Source organism: Melitaea cinxia, chromosome 3 (genome assembly GCF_905220565.1).
Source record: "Melitaea cinxia chromosome 3, ilMelCinx1.1, whole genome shotgun sequence".
Taxonomy (NCBI): domain Eukaryota; kingdom Metazoa; phylum Arthropoda; class Insecta; order Lepidoptera; family Nymphalidae; genus Melitaea; species Melitaea cinxia.
Genome location: NC_059396.1, coordinates 1,505,292 through 1,528,766, shown reverse-complemented (window position 1 = coordinate 1,528,766; position 23,475 = coordinate 1,505,292). Strand labels below are relative to the sequence as shown.

Here is a 23,475-nt window from a genome sequence, read left to right as displayed (position 1 = left end):
ACTTGTAAGCATGTTTAATATAATATTCATCTTGAAAATTTGGGATTTCTCCTGAAAAATAATAATATTTATTATCTATTCCTAATTTTTGAAGTTTGATAGATATATAAAATCTATAACTGAGGTAGGGCATATAACTGAGGTAGGTCACGACAGGAAATTTCCTGCTCAAATCATGGAGTAGCCCGACTGCGGTAGTACCTCGACCTTACATAAGATCACAGCTAAATAATATTGCTTTCAAGCAGTCTAGTGTGAGTAAGACGATCAGTGCTCCTTCGTAATTGCTTACCATCAGGCGAGCCGTACCCTTGTTTGCCGATCTATTTGTATTAAAAAATAATAATAATTGATATGTAATGTAATACTTGTGGGCAAAATTCTTATTTATTTAAAAAAATGGGTTTCTAAAAACGATTTAAAGCTGAATAATATTATTGAAATTTAACTGAAGATCGAAGAACCTCTTACCTACATAGTTATTCAAAGTATTGATTATCTTTAACGACTAACAAATCGACTTTTTTTCGACCGACTGAACTCATATTTAAATATTTTTTGACGTGACAACGTCTAATAAATCAAAGAACGCTGGCTGCATGCACAAAAAAGGATGACTCACTGTCCCATTACGACCATTGTCACGGTACGCCCATTGTACGCTTACGCCGTATCTATCTCTCTTCCACTCGATTGGCCTATGCGTTTGAGAAGATGTATTGTTATGAAGTTGTCACGTTAAACTATCCAGATAAACCAACTTTCCAGATAACCAATTTTTTTAATAAGTAAAATATATTCGTAAATAAAATACATTCGTCTACATAACATTTACAAACAAGCAAAGTTTAACATAAATATAAAAGCTTACATTTACTTAAATCGAAACCTCACAGAGACGTCATAGAAGTTGGCATTAATATATCAAAGCAGTCATGTCTATGTATCAAGCTATCCGTGTTAGTTCGTAGCGCTCAGTCCACTCCGCACAGACGGCACGATGGGCGCGGACAAGCCTAACGGAATCGTCAACTACTGTAGGCGACCTCCACAGAGGCCCTTCTTGAAGAGAATACAGTACGCGATATGGGATCCTGAAGAAAGAACTTTTTTAGGAAGAACTGGCAAGCGTTGGGGTGAGTTAAAAAAGTTATTGACGAAAAAGTTTTTATATGTGAAACTTTTTGAATTTGAATAATCTGTTCATTTAGACTATTATATGTATGTTTGTGGGTTTTATTTGTAAGTTTAGTTAAGCCATAAAACTATGTAAAAAAATGCAATATTTTAATGTTTCATAAAGCAGAATATAAATACAAGTACCGAGATACTCTTTATGGTACACATTATATGTTGGGAAACTTAAAAAGCTACTTAATAAATTATAAACATTTTTTTTTGTTTCTCAAATGAACTAATAGTGTTGTTTTGTAGATAAAATTAAGTAGCTAACATTTAACGTACAAAATAATCACTGGGTAATACTACTCGTAGAACTAACTTTATTATTTATCTACGCAACGAATGTCTATCTTCTTTCATAAGAGAGTTTGAAGTACAAGCCAAAATGGCAGCTTAGATAGCTTGAATGGAGAGCAAGCGGTTGTGGGTTTCGAATCTATTTGAACAAAAGTGAGTTTCTGGATATTTAATATTTTTAATTTATCTTTGTAGCCTGCAATATAACAATGTGGTGAAAAAAAAATCGCTCCACAGATAATACTGAATAATTATAAAAAAATGACTCATAAAATTTTTACGTTTGCGTACTAATTTAAAATACATATTACTGTAACATTGTTTTTAAATCGTTTCAAAGGTTAATTTTTAAATGAATAACATTTCACGTACGTTTTAAATTAAACAATAAAAACAAAAAAAAGAACACCGCCATCTTGGGTTGTTTTGTTGGTGTATTTCGAGAAAATTCCAAAATTGAAAATAATGTATTTTTTTTGTTCGTGTCACGTATAAAAATACGACGATTGCAATTAAACGCAATAGAAAGCCAAAATGTCTAACAACCTAATCCAAATACTCTTCAAAAGACTATGGTACGGGACAGCAGGAAATTTCTGCCTTAAAATCTGGAGCAGCGAAACTAGGGAATATTACAGAAGATCACAGAGTACGGTAGTACTTTGGTAAGTGAGATAGATTTCTGGGAAGGGTCGGGGTCAAGGCAGCAGATGAATCCTACGTTTGTTTGACATAGATTGGTCCAGAACCTGTGTCTCAAACCACATAAGACTTACAAATCGAAGATCGTCTTTCTAAGAAAGTCTCTGTATAAAGCTAGTGTTATAATGATAAATACGTAAAATTTTATGCATAAATATTTTTACAGTGTAAAATTAGATTTTTTGTAAGTCTTTTTAATTTAATATTTTTTTCACGTTTAAGCGATCATAAAAATCTTAGACATAAAAATGTATAGTTAATCTTAAAAATAAGTAAACTATAGTAAACAAATTACAGTCTACGGTTATTATAACGCTATAAAAATTTTTATTTTGAATATAATTCAAAAGTATTATAACATAACAGATATAAAATCTAACTCATTATAATAATAATATAATTGTGTTTACTCACAAACGAAAAGAACCGACTTTAATTACATCGACAAGTAATACAACGTAAGTATACGAAATAAATTAACAAACGCCTTCCTCGATTTCTCTGAGATTCCATCATCAGATCCTGGTTCCCTTATCATGGTACTACACTTGGGATATCTATCTCCTTTCCAACAAAAAAATACCTACCAAAATCGGTTCATAAACGACGAAGTTATACCCGAACATATATATATTGAGTAGCCTCCTCCTTTTTTGAAGTCGGTTAAAAATCGAACCAGTAGTACGATTAAAGCATTAGGTTTACACCGACCAATATTGACTTATTAAAATAACAAAAGAAAACCATCAGCTTCATACCATTTAGCTCTCTAGCGTTGCCTTAGGAAAAACTTATATGATGTACAAAAAAAGGCACAGGAAAATAAATCCCGTTGATGCTGTGTCTCTAAAAAAATACTAAATGATTTGGAATTTTAAATAAAAATTTATGTATCTAACTAGTTTATACTAGAACTTATTAACACTTCAATTATAAAAACACTATATAATATGTTCTAATATATTACAAGTGACAGTTCCACAAAGTAATTGCCAAAAGTAATTAGTAATTCAGAATAAATGTATGCAATAAATTGATATTATATCTATATACCTATGAGAACTAGTCGTTAAGTGTGTCGCTAAGTACAAAACTCGAGAACGATTGTCTGACGAGGATTGCTGCGGCTGTTTTATTTCAAAGTTTTCTAATACTTTGTGCCAGGTTGAAGAAAAAAAAAAAAAAAATAAATAAATAAATTAGAATATGACGCAAGTATTTGACAGTTCATAGGACGGGCCAGCTCTACTGAATGTGATTGTTTAAAATCTAAATGGTGTTATAACAATCATTTTAAACCATTTATTAGTAGCAAAGTTAATTAAGAAGCTAACGGCTAAAAGTTTCGTAATGTTTTTTCAGATATAAAGGAAACGCTTACTATTATTTTATGAAAGTAACTAACTGAACGAACTGAGGTAGGTTAGCAGGAAATTTTCTGCTCAAAATATGGAGAAACCCGACTGGGGTAGTGCCTCGAATTTACAGAAGATCACAGTTAAATAATATTGCACTCAAGCAGTGTTGTGTTCCTGTGGTGAGTAAGGTATTGATTGGTAGGTGATTGAGGTGATCATAGCTTCTGGAGAGGGTCTAGTGTCGGCAATACATTTGCGATGATTTTGGTGTTGCAGGCATCTATAAGCTGCAGTAAACGCTATCAGATATTAAAAAAATACAAGATCGTACGTTACTAAAAGTAATGGTTAAAGTAAATTGACACCAAAATTACACAACCTTTTTTTTTGACATGGGGAAAATCCATCATAGATACCCCCAGCGCGGGGGGCCAGAGGATTATGTCAGACTGCTTCTGACTAAAAACCACCACGTGTGAGCAGTCATCCGCCTGGGTGGGGCGAGATGGGGTCGCGCTAGCATTCGCCACCTAAAGTTACACAACCTAGCCCAGCTTTTATACTCTGCCCACTGTATATGCCTTTATATGATCAATAACGGATGGAAAGTTTCGGCGTAACATAAAAATACATTTTCGTCGGCTTACGTCAAACTCATTAAGGGCACGTTTCACAACTTGTGGATAACACTATTTGACGGAAGATGATGCCCAACAGATAAAAGTTTTTGGTTATTTCCAGGACAATTGGTGGAACAGGCCCTAAACATTTCCTTGTTTGTAGGTAGAACATATAAGGCAGGTTTTATAGGAGTATTGAGTACGATTGTTCAGATAATTTTTTTTTCTCTTTTTGAACAAATATATTGCAGGATAAGAAATATTTAAAATAAATTTGGTTACATCGATGACATTTTATTATTTGTGACAGTTTATTTATCAATGTTTGTTGCTTAAGAAATATTTTTATTGTTCATTTATTTCTTCAATAAGTATTTTTTCTTTCAATAAGTACTGGTTATTGTCACGGCATCTTATGTTCTAGGAGATCGTACATAAGATCAAACTCTTTGTAGTTGTGTTTCTTGGCCACTTAGTTATGTCTGTGCAAGTACTCAAATGCCGAGTGACTCACCAGGATGAAGACAGACTCGACAGAAATCAGAAGTGCCATTCTTCTGGATGTGCTTTCGGTATTAGTTCGTATTAACCATCAGATCCTGTATTGCACAAACAAAGCCTTCAGTTGCCCAAAGAGATCCCCAGTCGCAGCCGCTGCATGGAGGGCTTATTATCCACGTGACGTGCGTGAAGCGCCTTGTAAAACCGTCCATTTATGCGGTCCTCTCCTCTCCTTTTCCATCCATACGATCTACTGGTCAAGAGTGTTCAGTACGAACGGCTTCTGCCAACCCTCTTTAGCCACGTATAAGGGGGTCAGACCTTTGTCACACACAACAACACTGTCCGTCTAGTTCAAAAGTAGGTCCTGAGTCTGCACACTTCTAGGTTATGCATGGTCTCTTAGTACTTGACATGCCTCGCCACACCACACTTCCGCGGAATGTGTAGTCTTATAACCGACAACTTAGAGTGATGCACGCGACGGTGAGTCATAGTTTGAGACCATCTCAGTACGCCAAAGATGTACAAGAGAATGGGCATGACTCAGGTTATAAGCTCGGATTTTGTAAGCGCCCGACAAACAGCCCCAAAGAACCTTTCTCAGCTGACCAAAGAAGACTTCGTAAACTGCCTGTTTCATGTAAACCTCTTTCACTCCTATGCATTGTGACATAGCTAGACTCAGCTAGAGCAAGACTCAGCTTCGGAAAGGGTCTTAAAGGATGTTTTCAGTGAACATTTATGTAGGATAGACTGGATTTTATTCTTATCTATATTAGATAAACTATTAATTTTCAATAATAATAATTAATGTAATTTAAATTTAATGAAATTTAAATATTTTTTCCTATTTTTACCATTTTCCAGGAGTAAGCTTTTAAAAATTAAAATGTATCTTTTGGGTGTGAAATTTTAGAGGATGATGTACTATGTTCTGGTAAGTACTTGTTATATGACACCTAGAAAGAATGATTCAGCTTTATTAAAACAAAACTTAATCGAACGTGTTTCTGAACATCGGTAGCGCCTTAATGACGTTATAAATGGTGTGTTATGTTCATTGGCAATCGGGTAAATGGGTTCTAATAAAATTCCGAATACGTACATACTCGTAATATACACGCGACAGTTCGTGAAAATTACTTTTAACCAACTCTAAAAAGGGGGAATCCGTGTTGTCTTATTTAAATTGGAAGTTTTTAGTTATCCCATATACATATATTAACTTTTTTTTGGTTACAAACAAACACAACTAATATTATTTTCTGTGATTCTTTCAGTCGATTTGTAAAGGCGGTTTTTCGTTGTTCTAATATTACAAAATGACGATTAAAAAGTGTTTGTGTAAAATATACAAATCAATATGTATTACAACTAGATGCGGGACGGGAATCGATGCTACAACTATTAGAGCAAAAAGCTCATTTCAAATTTTGCTAATGACTTATTCAAATATTGAAGGTGAAGCCGCGATAAACTGCTAGTAGTATTACATCTAGCGTTTGCACTTGTCGGTTACGTATCCCTTTCATATTTAACGATCTTGCAGAGAGGTAGCGTGATTCATAAATCCATTGGTTATTTCGGTCCGCCATAACTCCTGCTCATGTTAATACTAAACAAATGAGTTTATTAAAATATTCTTTATCTAGAAATTGTTTCTGAAATATGTGCTAACAGCTTTGTGGATTATTCTTCAAGCTTTGAACTTTGGATGTTATTTAAAACTTCTTTGTGTTTAATGTTTGATAACTTTTCAAAACTTGTGTTTTTCTACGTGGAAGTTCAGCCATGATATTATTGCACTATTATGGTATTTTTATAGATAAAAAGATTATCTATAACTTTATTGTTAATTTGATTAAGTTATAAAAACAATACCTATATGTATCTAGCAATTGGAAAAAAATTGGAACTAGAAATAATTATTAATCAATAAATTAATTTTAGTATTATTTATTTTTATATTACGACAAAATTTTAACGGGACATTATCGATAGCATGACAGTTTCGCATGAAAGCATAATATACAGATATAAGCATAACATGTGTACTCCCAAATTATATATCCCGAGAAAATTTACGATTTTCGAAACGAAGAAATTTCGAGAAACAGTCAAATACAACAACAAAAAGTTTCACTTAAAAACTGAAAATATCGTTATATATTTCAGTCATTCCCATGTACATCATTCAATATACTTTACGATATCAGTTTCCAACGTCTCGTAGTATTTGCGTCACGGCATAAAATGTTTTAGAAATAATTTTCCTCGTTCGTAACGGAATCCCCTTTTCTAAGCACTTACTCTGCTAAACATCCACGCAATGATAATGAAATGAAAATGTGTTCTTTTTCTTCTGTGTTTCTGTTCTTCTTCAAACTTCAAAACTATTGAGCACTAGCTTAATCTTTGACAGTTATTTTTAAAGAGCAACTATAGTGTATTGCCCTGCCAATTCTTCTCTGCAAAATCTACATTCTGAATTGGTGTTAGGTTCGCTTCAAATTCAATAAAAAAAAAATTATAATAATTTGGTACATGACGATCGCAAGGACTTTTGAAGCCTACTTGAATAATGTCATTTTCAATTTTGCTTTTTTGACTTCGCTAGCCATTCTACATTTTGGCTTTCATCCTCTCTATCAGAAAAATCAAATTAAATTTCGGAATTAAATTTCCAGACCAGTATTATAGCTCATCGATGATTCAAATTAGTTTCATGCAAATACTTTTAGAAGTTACAATGTCATATGCGGATAACACAAGACCGAGAGAAACAAAAAGGAAATCATATCAATCCATCAATAGTGGCTCCATTATCGATTACAGAACGCTCTAAAATTTTATTTTAAATTCATTAACGATCAAAGTACAGAATTGAACATATGTAATACAGTTTTATTCAAGGTCAAATAGTGTTGTATTTCACTATCCATTAGGAAATTACACTATCCGAAAATAACACAGGCTGTAGTCACGACTCAAAATGGCGGAACAGGTGACGCTACTGCCACAACTGACGAAGATGAAATTACTAAAAACAATACATTATAAAACATTTATAGCGTAACATTTGCAAAGATACATAATTCGCAGACACGACCTCGTTTAAGTTTCAGCTATATATATAAACACATCGGCCAGAGGGCGCCACCCACCCCGTGACGTTAAAGGGAGAGGCTGATTGCCAATCAATTAAGAAAACTAGCAGCAAACAAATGCTATGTATACTTGGTCTTTGTAGTCCATATTGCTCGGAGTACGTAGCACGGCGAACTTTGTACGCCCTTATTTATAGGTACATAAGTATATCGGTTTTTTATTTGATGTAATCGCTCGGAAGTTATGCGCGTACATACATATTGACGATTTATTTTTATATACGTATAAAGATAAATTTATCGTAAAAAAATTGGATCGTTGAGTATTACATTCTTTGCGAGGTCGACCTAACTGAAAACAAATCTCCTTTATAGGCCTTAAAACATAATTCACCACACTAGGACATCTAAAATCAAAATAGGATTGTACCAAATTCAGTGATTTTTTAAAAAATAAATTTTTGTTCAATTCCTATAACACTTATTTATATTAAAACATGTAAACTGTATATGATGGCACAGGATGCGGATGTACTTTATAATTCAGTTTTAAATTAGTTTTAGATGAATATTAACTATAACATTTTCAAAGTAAAAATTTTATCGCTTCAGCTTGTAATATCCCACTTCTGGTCATAGGCCTCTTTCCCCATGTAGGAGAAGGATCAGAACTTAATCCACCACGCTGTTCCAATGCGGGTTGGCGGATATATTCCCTACTATGAGTAACGATCACTATCAGGTGGACATGATAACAACCGGGACCGACGGCTTAACGTGCTCTCCGAGGCACGGTGAGGAGACCCACAAGAACTGCACAAACACCCAGACTACGGCAAACGTCTGTATGGCCAATACAAATGTTTGTCATGTGCGGGGATCGAACCCGCAACCGCCAGCGCAACAGGTACAATACATGGCTGTAACCGTTGCGCCAACGCGGCGAAAATAATAAATTAAAATTTAGCGAATTTTAAAGGTAAATAAGATTAAAAATATATTGTACGAACTGTATACAGTAGAAGCAATGGAAGCAGGAGACTCCTTTTTTAGATTATGTGAAACAATATTCTAAAACTTTTAAAGCTGTTTTCATTGTATGCTAAATCGAAATAAATCAAATATAAAATTATTAATTCTGATGATAAAATGAAATGCACACGGAACCTAATTAATACTATCTATCTGTGGGAAACTTAATAGACAAATCATCCCAATTGAATTAAATATAAACAAAGCTATTGTTTCTTTTTTTTTTATATCACTAGGTCGGCAAACAAGCGTACGGCTCACCTGATGGTAAGAGATTACCGTAGCTTATAGACGCCTGCAACACCAGAAGCATCGCAAGCGCGTTGGCAACCCAATCCCCAATCCCCAGGAGCTCTGGTCACCTTACTCACCAACAGGAACACAATACTGCTTGAAATCAGTATTATTTAACACGTGGTCCAATAAGTCCCGAGACTAAGTACTAAAAAAAGGTCTTTTTTATATAATTCATTTTTATTCATCAACATAGTCCCCTCCAAGAGCGATACAGTCCCTCCAACGCTTTTCTAACTTTTCTATCCCATGTGTGTGGAACGATTTGTCTTTGGCTTCAAAATAAGCCTCCGTTGCTGCGATAACTTCACTATTTGAGTCAAATTTCTTACCCTGAAGCATTTTTTTGAGGTCTGCAAACAGCCAGTAATCGCTGGGGGCCAAGTCTGGTGAATAAGGGGGATGAGGAAGCAATTCGAAGCCCAATTCGTTAATTTTGACCATCGTTCTCACGGACTTGTGACAAGGCGCGTTGTCCTGGTGAAACACCACTTTCTTTTTGTTCATGTGAGGCCGTTTATCCGCAATTTCGTACTTCAATCGCTCCAATAAGCACATGTAATAGTCACTATTTATATTTTGCCTCTTTTCAAGGTAGTCGATGAAAAGTATTCCATGCGCATCCCAAAATATAGACGCCATAACCTTACCGGCCGATTTCTGAGTCTTTGGACGCTTCGGGCGGCTTTCACCAGCCACTCTCCACTCCGCTGCCTGCCGATTGGATTCCGGAGTGAAATGGTATATCCAGGTTTCATTCATTGTTACATACCGACGTAAAAAATCCTTTTTATTATGATTCATCAGCGCCAAACATCGCTCTGAATCATTGATACGTTGTTCCTTTTGATTAGTTGTAAGCAAACGCGGCACCCACTTAGAAAAAAGCTTTTTCATGGCCAAATTTTTATGTAAAATAGTGAAAACACTACCAGCTGAAATCTTCACTATCTCGGCCATCTCTCGCACTTTTACCTACCGATCTTCCAATACCATTTTGAGGACTTGGTTAATATTTTGTTGAGTCACTGCTTCATTTGGACGACCTGAGCGTTCCCCATCATTGGTGTCCATGCGACCGCGTTTGAAGTCGGCATACCACCGACAAATGGTTGCTTTAGAGGGAGCTGATCCTGCATAACATTTTATAAGCCATTGCTGTTCTTCAACGCTATTTTTTCCGATTAAAAAACAATGTTTTATCAACACGCGAAACTCGTTTTTTTTCCATTGTATCGAAATTACAACCGTAGCGTCACTTAAATGTTTCAAAATCAATAATTTTATTGTTCCATTTTTAAAAATTTAACACATATTCTTGTATTGATAGCCAGCACTTTTTAAAAATCAAAAGAGTTTTTAATATATGCTCCATTTCCAGGTTAGTCTCGGGACTTATTGAACGATCTAGTAGCTGTGATCTTCTCTCGAGGTACTACTCCACTCGGCCTGCACTAGATTTTGAGCAGGAAATTCCTGCTGTGCCCTATCTCAGTTATTGTTAATTAATATGAAAATGTAACAAACGTTTTTGAGGTCCTTTTCAATAGAATTCCAATTGCTTAAACTCCTCGACTGAATTCATCTTCAACAAATTTTGCTCAACATCTTAAAAATAGCGTTAAAATGTTATGTTGATTTTCCATTATGGCAGGTTGATTATTTAGATATTCTAAAATCATTTAAGAGTCTTACTCCGAGTTGCACGAAACAAAATTAAAATTTAAGTAGAGATTAAACTAATTTAATTACAAGAATTTCATACAATTCTTGCGGTTAAATTAGTTTAATTACTACTTAAATTTTAATTTCTTTTCGTGCAACTCGGCGTTAATATAAAAAAAATAAAAATGATTTAAAACGATGATGATAATGATAAGGGCGTTTAATTAATGAGTAATGTCATTGACAATCTCGCTCTGTAGCTAGCATTAATCTTTTAAAATGCCATTAAAGTGGGTTCTTTTCCAGATTTGTTAAACTGTAGTAAGGTTTTATCACTTTTTAAGAAGGGATATCGAAGTGATCCCAGTAATTATAGACCCATGTCTGTCCTGCTGTCCTTAAGTAAAACTTTTGAAAAAGTTATACCTACTAAAGTAACTTCTTTTCCATTTTAAGGTTAACGTCGTTTTTCCCAGTGAAGCGTGGCAATTCGCGAGTGTCATCATCTTGTATATTAATAGCTAAGGCTTAAGATGTTTGCCTCCCTTTTTAGAAAAAGCCTCACAATTATTCCACATAAATTATATATCATTTTGTAGATAATTGCTTGCTTTACTGGCGACAACAACAAAAAATTTGTTATTGCTTTTTTTGTAAAGTAATTAATTATAAAATTATATATATAAATATATATATGACGGCTTTAAATTTGAAATAATGTCAAAATGATTGACGGTCGGTAATTTTTTTTTTCAATTTCGAATCAACAATTATAAATAAATAAATAAATAAATTATTATACTTATTTAATGCGAATTACTCGCACGGGTATAGCTAGTATATCTATTTTTTTATAAAAACACGGTTTATGTATATTTTTAAAGAGTAACTGTGGAGTTTCTTGCAGGTTGTTCTTTACAGAGTCCGGCGGTAGTTTCGCTTTTACAAATAATTACAATTTTAGTTTGTAAAATGACGATTCGAAGGTGCTTTTGAAGCCTGTTAGAATAAAGTATATTTTTAAAAAATATATTTTTGTTTTTAGCCGACTTCAAAAAAAAGGAGGAGGTTACTCAATTCGACCGTATATATTTTTTAACCGACTTCCAAAAAAGGAGGAGGTTCTCAATTCGACTGTATTTTTTTTTTTTTTTTTTTTTATGTATGTTACATCAGAACTTTTGACTGGGTAGACCGATTTCGACAAATTTTGTTTTAATCGAAAGGTGGTGTGTGCCAATTGGTCCCATTTAAATTTATTTGAGATCTAACAACTACTTTTCGAGTTATATCTAATAATGCGTTTTTACTTGACGCTTTTTTCGTCGACCTACGTTGTATTATACCGCATAACTTTCTACTGGATGTACCGATTTTGATATTTTTTTTTGTTGGAAAGGGGATATCCTTAGTTTAGTACCATGATAAGGAAACCAGGATCTGATGATGGGATCCCAGAGAAATCGAGGGAAACTCTCGAAAATCCGCAATAACTTTTTACTAGGTGTACCGATTTTGATAATTTTTAGTTTAATCGAAAGCTGATGTTTATCATGTGGTCATCACATATAAATTTTATCGATACCTGATAAATACTTTTTGAGTAATCTTTGATAACGCGTAGTTGCTTGACTATTTTTTCGTCGACCTATTGTTTGTGTTACTTGTCGATGTAATTGAAGTCGGTTTTTTTTTCGTTTGTGAGCAAACACAATTATTTTTATGTATGTTCGGGGATAACTCTGTCGTTTATGAACCGATTTTAATAATTCTTTTTTTATTGGAAAGGAGATATCCCAATTTAATACCATGATAAGGAAACCAGGATCTGGTGATGGGATCCCAGATAAATGGAGCGAAACTCTCGAAAATCCGCATAGCTTTTTACTAGGTGTAATGATTTTTAATTTAATCAAAAGCCGATGTTTATCATGTAGTCACATTTAAATTTCATCGAGATCTGATTACAGCTTTTGGATTAATCTTTGATAATGCGTATTTACTTGACTATTTTTCGTCTACCTACGTTGTATTACTTGTCGATATAATTGAAGTCGGTTTTTCTTCGTTTGCCTGCAAACACAATTATGATTTATTCTTTTATTAAAATATATGCAAAACTTTTTATATCTCTCTCTGTGTCCAATTGGATATTCTTGTAACATAACAAGTAATTAAAAAAAAATAGCATTTATATATATATATATATATATTTAATCTAAGCTAAATTGTGTTAATGTGTGCTGAGCTAAATAGTGTTAAATAATAATGAAATTCAGATAGAAACGAATATACATCGATGCTGTGGTAAAAATCGAATCCTTGACTGTGACAAAAATACCTCGACCACGAGACCTCAGTGTACTAATTAATAAGAGTAACAGATATCATTGTTTCCATTATTATGTCTTGTCTGTTAATAAGGTTTACATATTCAAAACAAAAGAGCTATGAACAATAATATGTATGAACAATGAAAGTGATTGTTCTAAAAAAAAGACTTCAAGTCCACAAGAAATACAACATAGGTAGCTAGAATGCTTATTCGAATTATTAAGGATTAATAATTAAGCTTTAGTCAGATCACGTTCAAATTTCAGCGGGAATAAAAAAAATACAAGTAACAAAATCACAGGTAAAAACGCGCAGTATATCTAGTCTACTCGTATCATGAAATATTTAATTCAATGGTACATCACATTACCCAAGATTATGATGATCTGAATCAATAAACAAAAACACAAATAATAGCGTGCTGTCTGACCAGTACTTATACATATAGTAAGAAAAAAAAATCGATGGCACATCTCATTGTTCGAGATATTATTTAAATCAAATAAAAATGATCTCTAAGGTTGCAAAAAGAAAAAAAAAATCGATAAATTCAATAAAAAATAATGTGCAAGTGTTATATCAGATTTTTTTGGAATGTGAGCTAATAATGTCGGCTAGAAACAGTTTCAGGTCAATTTAGTCAGTTCAGTCTTAATTAACTTTTACCTGCGAAACACGAGCAACATGTAGATAGGTACATGTATAGCAAATGACAATTACCTAAAGTGGTGACCTCAAACTCGGAGTATCAACACACAAATAAAGTCGAACTGTCTCTGTCTGTGTTCTGTTACATCAAAATAGCCTATTTCCTGAGTACATAAGAATATTTATTTGTGAGATCAAGAAATGCCCACTAAAACCTTTTATATTTCAGCTAAGCCTATTTTTCTTACAACCTCCTATTACTTTATTGAATTATTTGTACAACTTCTGTCCAAAATCATTATATACTTTCTGTGTGATGGTTCATGTTATTTAGCCTGTTGGGACAGTTGACACTGCTTTACATTACAGGATTATTTGTTTGATTTCCATCTCGAGTTTTTGCTTTTAAAAGTAGCCTTAGTTACTCTTTATTACAGCAGCTATCTGCCAGTGAAAGTCCCGTCAAAATCGGTCTAGCCGTTTCAGAGATTAGCCGGAACAAACAGACAGACAAACAGATAGATAGACAGATAGACAGTTAAAATTATTACTACGGATAAAAATTGTAAAATATGTTATTTTGGTATATGTACCGTGTATACATCCATATGCATTTAGTAAAAGCGGTTATTTTAATATTACAAACAGACACTCCAATTTTATTTATTTGTATTGATTACCTTCATGTCCTTTTATACAGATTACCCTCCGACATGGTTAAAATTATTTTGATTTTTTACCACTAGGAGAACACTAATATAATAGTTTAACTTACTTACTTATTAACTTACTAACTTACTTTGGTTAGGTTAGTATGGAGGTGCTATAAAAAAAAGAAAAAAAAATAGATGTGGATGAAGTCACAGTTAGCATTTAGTCTTTCAATAAAAACGATACAATTATAGGGCTGTCACAGATATAAAGTTACAATAAAGAAATGGACAGTTCTCTATCGATCAAACGCTAACAAGCGGGTCAAGAGTGATGCGCAAACACTAAAAGCGGGCGAGGGTAACATACATCTGTAACACTTTTGGAAATATAAACAGTGTTGTAATTGCTTAGCGACTATTTCGTTTTGTATTCGATTTGTAATTGGATTACCGATCCTTACAAATAGAATAAAGTATAATGATTTTTTTTTTCGGATTTGACAGTCTTGAAAAAGGAGGTTTTATGGAGGAGATAATATGAATAAATTAATTTAATATTTATGATTTCGAGAACGAGTGCAATCTTGAATGACGTCTAGTCTACATCATATAATGTATAAATACGTTTAAGTAATTTGAATATTTATTTGCCATTTTAGCAACCGATGTTATATATTTATCCTATAAAATTTTAGCACCTTTAATATCGTTCCAAAAACATAGCCCCAACCTAATAGACGAGTGTTAGAGGCATAGTTACCAAGATTATTAGGGATGTACATTTTAACGGTCTTAAAAATATATAGTTTAGGTTAAATTACTTTGTGAGTAAAAAAATTCTTGTCCCTAAATTAAAATATGGGACTATTTATGACAATACGAAACCAATATCTCTTAAGTTACAAAACAACACCATTGGTGCATTTTGTTAATTTCAGAAATACCGATAAAGCTAAATAAACCGGATTTATAAAATTCACTATTATAGGAGTATGTATCGAATTGTTCGTCCAAATATACGTATGCATTACACTGAACATATTTCCGCCTATGCATGTATAAAATGACGTAAAAGTGTAAACAGTCCGTGACCGGCATTCGCAGAAGCTATTTCAGTTTTGGCTGAAACGATTCTTCACGGTAATCCATTTTGCGAAACCGCGGTAGCAACCGCACTTTGATATAATAGTGATAGCATCGATCGAGTATTAAAGTGCTTAGAGATTTTATGATCGGCCTATGTATCGGGTTTTATTGCTGAAGTTTTTATCGATTCAATTAGAATGTTAGAATTCTTTATATTTGGCTATTTACACAAACATATTGTAAATTACTGCTAGGCATTGTAATAGATTGATGATGATTGAATGATTGGAGGATCCATCTCCTACATGGGGAAAGAGGCCTATGCCCAGTAGTGGGATATTACAGGCTGAAGCGTAGCGTAAAATTGTAATGGAAATCCAAACAGCTAGATCATATCTGTTACAATAATACTTAGTTCGTTGTCATCTTTGCAAAGAGGTCTTATTTGTTATCTAAATATGGCGTTTTTTGATACCACTAGGGGTGGTAAACGAGTTAACGGTACGCCTAGTATTTGACGGAAAATAGCCACTATATATTATTGATCATTCTCTAGGTGTCAGTTCAGCCCTTCCTCTCCGTTTCTTTCTGCCATATTTAGAAAAGGAAAACAACGCCACTTGTTAGTAGTATTATTTAGCTGTAACGCTCTATAAGATTAAGGTACTCTCCCAGTTGGGCTGCCTCAAATTTTAAGCAAGATTAATATCTTGCTGTACCTATCTGGATATAAATAGTTTTCAGGCTGCAAATGACTTTGGAATGTGGTGATTAGACTTACTATCAAAAACCTTGTCTGCTCGCCAACAGAATGCTTTAACAGTTTTAAAATGAAACTTTTATTCTATCGCCCCAAACTTTTTCGTTCATCTATCACATGTCCTGTGTCGCAAGTAATACGCGGTATTTGTGTGTTTTGATCCGTGTAGTAAATGATTTTATTCACTTAAGTTTCATCGTTGCATCGTGGTGCCATACAACCACACAATTCTCTTTTTTTCGTCGTTAATGTGTCAATTTGTTTTCTTTTCCAGGCGTGATTGGCTTGATATATTTGGTGATGTACATCTGCATCATCATCTTCTTCTCCATCTGCATGTGCGGTCTGCTTTCCGCGATGGATGAGAGGATACCTTACTTCACCCTCAGCGAATCCATTATTGGTAAGTTATGAAAATCAAGCCACTTTTTTACTTTTTATATGTTTTTAAGCATTTGTAAGCAAGTGTTAAGCATATGTTATTAACCCTCTTAATCCCCCCCTTATAACTTAGTGGTATGAAAAATAGATGTTGGCCGATTGTCAGATCTACCCGATGCACACAAAATTTCATAAAATCGGTTCACCCGTTACGTAGGAGTATTGTAAGTAACATTGTGATACGAGAATTATATATATATATATATATATATATATATATATATATATATATATATATATATATATATATATATATATATATATATATATATATATATATATATATATATATATATATATATATATATATATATATATATATATATATATATATATATATATATATATCGTGAACAACATATTCGTAGATAATGTCGAAATATCGAGCATCGCATACCTAATAATAAAGATATTTTTGAATTTGATTTTTGTTACTTATTTATTGTGCAATATAGTATGCTTGTTGCGGTATAGTTATTTTTATAACTTGCTGATGAAATCGCAGTGGGTACATTTTACTTTGGAGATATGCTAATATATATATATAGCTAAATATAGATATGGTAACTGTCCTAGGTGGTGACCCATAGGTCATGGGGATTTAAAGGAAAAATGAAACAGTCCTTTGCAATTTGTGTCTTGTGTAAATGTGTAATATTTTAACCGATTCGCTAATATAGTGTAGGCGGAAGATAATTTAATATCTTTACGTAAATAAACAATACTTGGAGTAGAAGGCCGAGTAATAAAAATATCTGTTTCAAAAAAATTATTAATATATTTCGAAGACTGCTAAGATGGTATCAAGGAAAAATGAATAATGTTTTGTGCGTTTTATATAACTAGGTCGGCAAATAACCGTACGGCTCACCTGATGCTGACCCTACCCCTAATCCCGTAGGAGGTCTGGTCATCTTACTCACTACAGGAACACAGCACTGCTTATAAACAATATTATTTAGCTGTGATCTTCTGTAAAGTTGAGGCATTTCCCCTGTTGGATATATCCCGTTGTACCCTACCTCATTTAAAAGTGCGAATATAATAACTTACTATGAGTTAAACATAACGTTTAGCTTCACTTTGTTTGACCTAAGACCTAAGACTACGAAGACTTGTACTAATTTCGAATTTAATTATAAACTAGTCAAATTGTGGAATTTAAAGACATCCAATTGGCTGATTATTATCTATTACGTATCAGACGTCTAAATAGATCATAAATAATCTTTTATGTAACGTAAATGTAGCTAAGAATCATTTTTATAATGTCAAGTTAAAATGAAAGCCCATTCTACACCACACAGCTACAGCTAAACCACAAACAAGTGTTCACATTTATCCAACAATCATACAGATAAACAGACATCAAATTCACAACACTCCTATTTTTTTGGGTCAAAGATCGAAGAGAAAAAGAACGTATCATTAGTACATAACAAAAAACCTTGCATGTTGGTCGATATCATAAATTCTGAAATATTCAAACTCATATCATTAAGCCCTTACAAAATATTGCAGGAGATAATCCTGGCATGGGACACAGACCGATCATTTTAGAAAATGGCGCTCTCATATGGTACGACTCTAAGAACATGACGCAGATCAACAGATACGTTGACAACATCAACGAGTTTTTGGCGCGTGAGTAATCATTGCTTAATTAAAAATATTTTTATTGAAAATTTCTTGGAAAAATTGAAGATGAATGAGAGAATATGTAACACATTTTGAAATTTATTTCAATTCAGTACCACGTGTCGATAACCTAATATAAAAATAAAAAATTTATTAATATATAGGGGTACAATAGATTGTCCCGAAGGTTGGCAATTTAATGTTTATCTTTTTGGGAATTATCAACAGATATCTAGATTTATCACGTAACTTCTAAATAAATAGATAATACGTGGAAAATAACAACCAGACTAGACTCTAGGAGGAAAACAGAATCACTATCACCAGATCAGCATATGATAAAAGAAAGAACGAAAGCAAAAAACGTTTATTTGGGTAGAAGTATTACAAAAAGTAAAAAAAAAACGTGTGTGTGTACTTATGTACGCACATTAGAAGTTACACTTCATTGGCTAGCTAAGTTTACGTTGCTAACTTCTTCTTCGTTGACTAGCTAACTTCGAGGTGTCGGGTTTTTTAGTGACGGTGTGCGCGCGCATCGTAATTTACTCCCATCATTTTTCTCTAACGCACCAAAAGTAGTATAACTTGAAAAAAATATATTAGAGTCTTAAATCACACTTTTCGATCGTTCTGCATCTGTTAAAACACATCACATCATCACATCGGCCTATAGGCAGTCCACTACTGGACATAGGCCTCCATAAATTAGAGCCAAAAATGGTGTGAACTCATGTGTTTTTTGCCCATAGTAACCACGCTGGGCAGACGTGTTGGTGACCGCGGGGCTGGCTTTGTCGCACCGAAAACGCTGCTGCTCGTCTTCGGCATGTGTATATCAACGCCAGCAGTTGGATGGTTATCCCGCCATCTGTCGGCTTTATAACTTCCAAGGTGGTAGTGGAACTGTGTTATTCCTTAGTCGCCTCTTACGACAGCCACGGGAAGGAGGGGGTGGCTGTATTCTTTAATGCCTTTTATCTGTTAGAACACAGCGCTATTTTCCGCGAAGCCGTCCCTTTTTAAATTTCAAACTTGGACAGCCCAATGATGCTGTTATTGTTTTTTTCAGCCTACGAAAACACCTCCTTGCTTGTCAACAAGGGCGTCAACCAGAGAAACTGCAGCGATTCAAAGCCACCTCGCAACGAGGTCTGCTCCTTCGACATCAAACAGTTCGGTCCCTGCTCCAAGGAAAACCACTTCGGATACAGGAACAAAACGCCCTGCATCATTATAAAACTTAATAGGGTAACAACAGCTTTATAAAGTTTCGCGATAATTCACACTGTTATCGACAGCTGGTTTAAGTAATATCTCCTTTCGATACAATTCGTTCGAAGGCAATGTCAAGATTCTATCGTTAGTAAGCAAAATCAGAGATATTATATATATGTTTTTATTGCACTGTAACAAAAAGGAAACAAGTAAAAATCATATTTACAAAGAAAGTTGGTAAGGGCGAAATTTTACTCTATAAGAGATCTCTACCAATCTACCCATGGCGGTGAGAATTGATTAGAATTATTATTGATATTACCAGCTGACCCCGCAAACGTTGTTTTGCCATATATGTTATTAACTTCCTCACCCCCCCCCGTTATAAGTTAGGCGGGTGAAAAATAGATGTTGTTCAATTCTCAGATCTACCCAATATGCACACAAAATTTCATGAGAATCGGTTAAGCCGTTTCGCAGGAGTTTAACACCGCGACACGAGAATTTTATATATTAGATAAGGTCGAGAAAAGCTTTTTTTAAAACGAGTAATTGCGGAGTTTCTTCCCGATTCTGTAGAATCCACAATTTTTACAGGAACCACCGACTCGGTGTTAGCTTCTTTTTTTAAGAATAATTAATATTTTAATTTGCAAGATGATGATTCGTTGGTACTTTTGAAGCCAATTTAAATAAACCTATTTTGATTTTAGATTTTTGTGTATATAATGTTAACATCGCATATCTTCTGTCTTCAAAAATAATTGAAAGAATAAATTATAATAAACATTCCAGATATTCGATTGGAATCCAAAGTTAATCGACGATCCAGAGAACCTGCCTCCTGACATGCCTCCCGATCTAAAGAACTATATTAACTCTACAACTACGCTGAAAGAAGTGAGTTGTGTTTTCGTTGATTTCTATATCTGTAGAAATATATATAAAACTAGCTGTGCCCGCGACTGAGTCCGCGTGGAATTTGCAAAAGGTTTTGCAGAGTTACAAAATAAATAAAAAAATCTGAAATTAGATATCAATAAAATCTAAAGTATAAGAGCTATGCAATTGAAACTTTATATAGTTAATAAGTCCACTATTTACATCATATTCCGAGAATTTTGTTTATCTAGTATAATCCGAACTCAAGTTATGAGGGTTCAAAAAAATGACGAAGCGCTTCGAGAAAAGATAGGTAGTGCTTTTCGTTTTTTTTTTGGCTCGTCTTGGCGGGGGCACGGTAGTGCAGATAAAGTAGTCTAAGTTATTCCTTATTACGTCAGCTATCTGCCAGTGAAGTGCCGTCAAAATCGGTCCAGCCGTTTCAGAGATTAGCCGGAAAACAGACAGATGGACAGACTTTTGTTATTTTGGTATATGTACCGTGTATACATCCCAATTAACCACCCCAATTAACGATCTCTTCTATTTTAAGTAATGGAAAATTGAGTTACATTTTTAGATCTTTTTTTTTCTTATTTAAAACAATGAAACAGTTTTTAAGTTAGTAAAATTTAACGAAATGATATTATTAATTGTAATATTCCTTTAAATCTATAATGTGAAGAAACAGTAAAAGCTGCGATTACCTTTCAGCGTCGCAACATTTGGGTGTCTTGTATGGGTGAACGACCGGCAGACGTTGACGCTCTAGGACCCTTGAAGTACTGGCCCTACCCAGGGCTACCTGAGATATATTTCCCTTACGACAATACTCCCGGCTATCTCAGTCCTCTGGTTGCAGTGCAGCTACTAAATCCCAAATGTAAGTATTGTACTGATTTGGCCGACTTTGCTTTTGCTTACACCCTAATGTTATTGAAAAAAAGTGTTCGTGTCAGCTCCAACGTACGACTGGAGTTTACTCCTTCAGATCGAATGTATAAATAGGCACAAAAAAGGCTTACTAGTCTAAGAAAAAGATTAATACCATATCAAATGGTAAATAAACAAATCATTCCGATAGATGGCGTTACGAGAAACGTAACGAGGTCATTCGTTCAGTAGATTTTACTCCTCATATTTTTTTCACACCAGAATCGATTCTTAAGGCTAAATAAGCATAAGGCATGACAAACATTTGTATTGGCCATACAGGTGTTTGCCGTGGTCTAGGTGTTTGTGCAGTCCTTGTGGGTCTCTCCGCCGTGCCTCGGAGAGCACGTTAAGCCGTCGGTCCCGGTTGTTATCATGCACACCTGATAGCGATCTTTACTCATAGTAGGGAATATATCCGCCAACCCGCGTTGGAGCAGCGTGGTGGATTAAGCTCTGATTTTTCACCTACATGGGGAAAGAGGCCTATGCCCAGTAGTGGGATCTTACAGGCTGAAGCGATTCATAATGAGTAAACTCCACTTGTTTCAGTGCATCAAATCATCAACATCAGATGCAGAGCGTGGGCTCACAACATCAAGTTCACGGAGAGCCTCAAGGAACGTCTCGGCTCCACGCATTTTGAGATCATGATCGACTAAATATGCATATCAAAGTTTCGTAGTCACCTTCAGTAGGACTTGTACAAGTTACTGTTAAACGTTACTTACAAGATTCAATGAAGGATACTCGAATGAAAGTTTTTTTTTCAATAACATGGTTAATTTCTTGTGGCTATCAGTATTAATCGTCTGTTTCGTTCTTAACCTAATTGTATTATAAAAATATAATAATATTATAAAAATGTTTAAATTCCAATTTGTAGTATTTTCGGTAATTTTTGATATTTTTATGTATATATTTAATGATCTCCTACCAAGACCACATCTTAAGAGTTTGTTATTCAAAAAACACAATATCCTGACTGACTATTTTGATGATTATTTATTCCTTGTACAAGTTCTGTTGAACTTGTTGTTCAACAAATATTAAATAGGATTAAAAAAGTGCACTTATAAGTAGATATTTTTTTGTAAGTAAGAGCCAATTATTTTATACAATTAATAATTACATAAGAAATAGAAGAACACCGCGCTAAGCGCTATTGATTGTCACATTTGAATATGTATATACAGGGGCGTATTTACCCAAGGGCCAATAAGGTTAGGTCCGGGGCGGCATTCTGCGAGGGGCAGTGCAAGCCCAGCATTCGTAGTAATGATGTGAAAAATCGATTTTTACACTTTATTTTTGGAATTAAGAGTGGTGTGGCCTAAAAAAAGATCAGCCAGTAAATTTCACCGAAAATAATAAATTATTTATTAAAACATTCCTAATACATACGCTGCTTTCACCGCTTTTCCTAAATTTATGGGGCGTCAAATTAAAATGGCCCCGGGGATTTGTATCTTAAAATACGCCGCTGTATATTCGTAACTAAGCGAACTGCTTCTATTCTTTGAGTGTTGGATCACACATGGATGTTTTATAGTTTATAATTTGTCATGACCTCTGATTTATTTTTTAGAATTTGTATTTTTCTCTAAATCTTTCTTTTATGTATTATGATAATCTAGGACAAAATTAATTATTAATTTAATTAATGTAGAGTACTTAATTATGGGTTTATATTGAGTATATTTAGAATATCACAGGTAAATAATATTGCTTTCAAGTGGTGTTGTATTTCTGTGGTGCGTAATATGGCCAGAGCTTCTTGGAAGGGTTGGCAACGAACTTGCGATGCTACTGGTTTCAAGGCGTTTATAGGCTTCGGTAACCATTTTCAATAAGAGCCATCTGGTTGTTTACGGCCCTAGATGTATAAAAAAGAAAATAATATTTAATACTTCATGTGTATGTCATAATATCTATAAATATTTACCGCCAATGACCCTATTTTATAGTTTAAATACAAAATAATAGTGCTGATATGTGCTTTCCAATCACAAATGAACTAAATTTAGCCACTGTGGCTTCAACTCTTGTAGCTCACCTCTTGATATAAAGTGTTAGTGTATCGACACAGCCCGTGTCACTCCCTCTGATGTGTGCCATCAT

General features: G+C 34.0%; 1 protein-coding gene across 1 annotated transcript; it reads left to right on the top strand.

Annotated features, from left to right (window-relative positions):
* The first annotated feature begins 1,000 nt into the window (after nucleotides 1-1,000).
* LOC123669274 (sodium/potassium-transporting ATPase subunit beta-2-like) lies at nucleotides 1,001-22,072 on the top strand. The gene is made up of 7 exons (XM_045602886.1): nucleotides 1,001-1,136; nucleotides 16,517-16,645; nucleotides 18,205-18,327; nucleotides 19,394-19,572; nucleotides 20,335-20,439; nucleotides 21,136-21,304; nucleotides 21,907-22,072. The coding sequence occupies exons 1-7, from the start codon at nucleotides 1,001-1,003 to the stop codon at nucleotides 22,014-22,016; spliced, it is 951 nt and encodes a 316-aa protein (XP_045458842.1). The 3' UTR covers nucleotides 22,017-22,072.
* The last annotated feature ends 1,403 nt before the right edge of the window (nucleotides 22,073-23,475 follow it).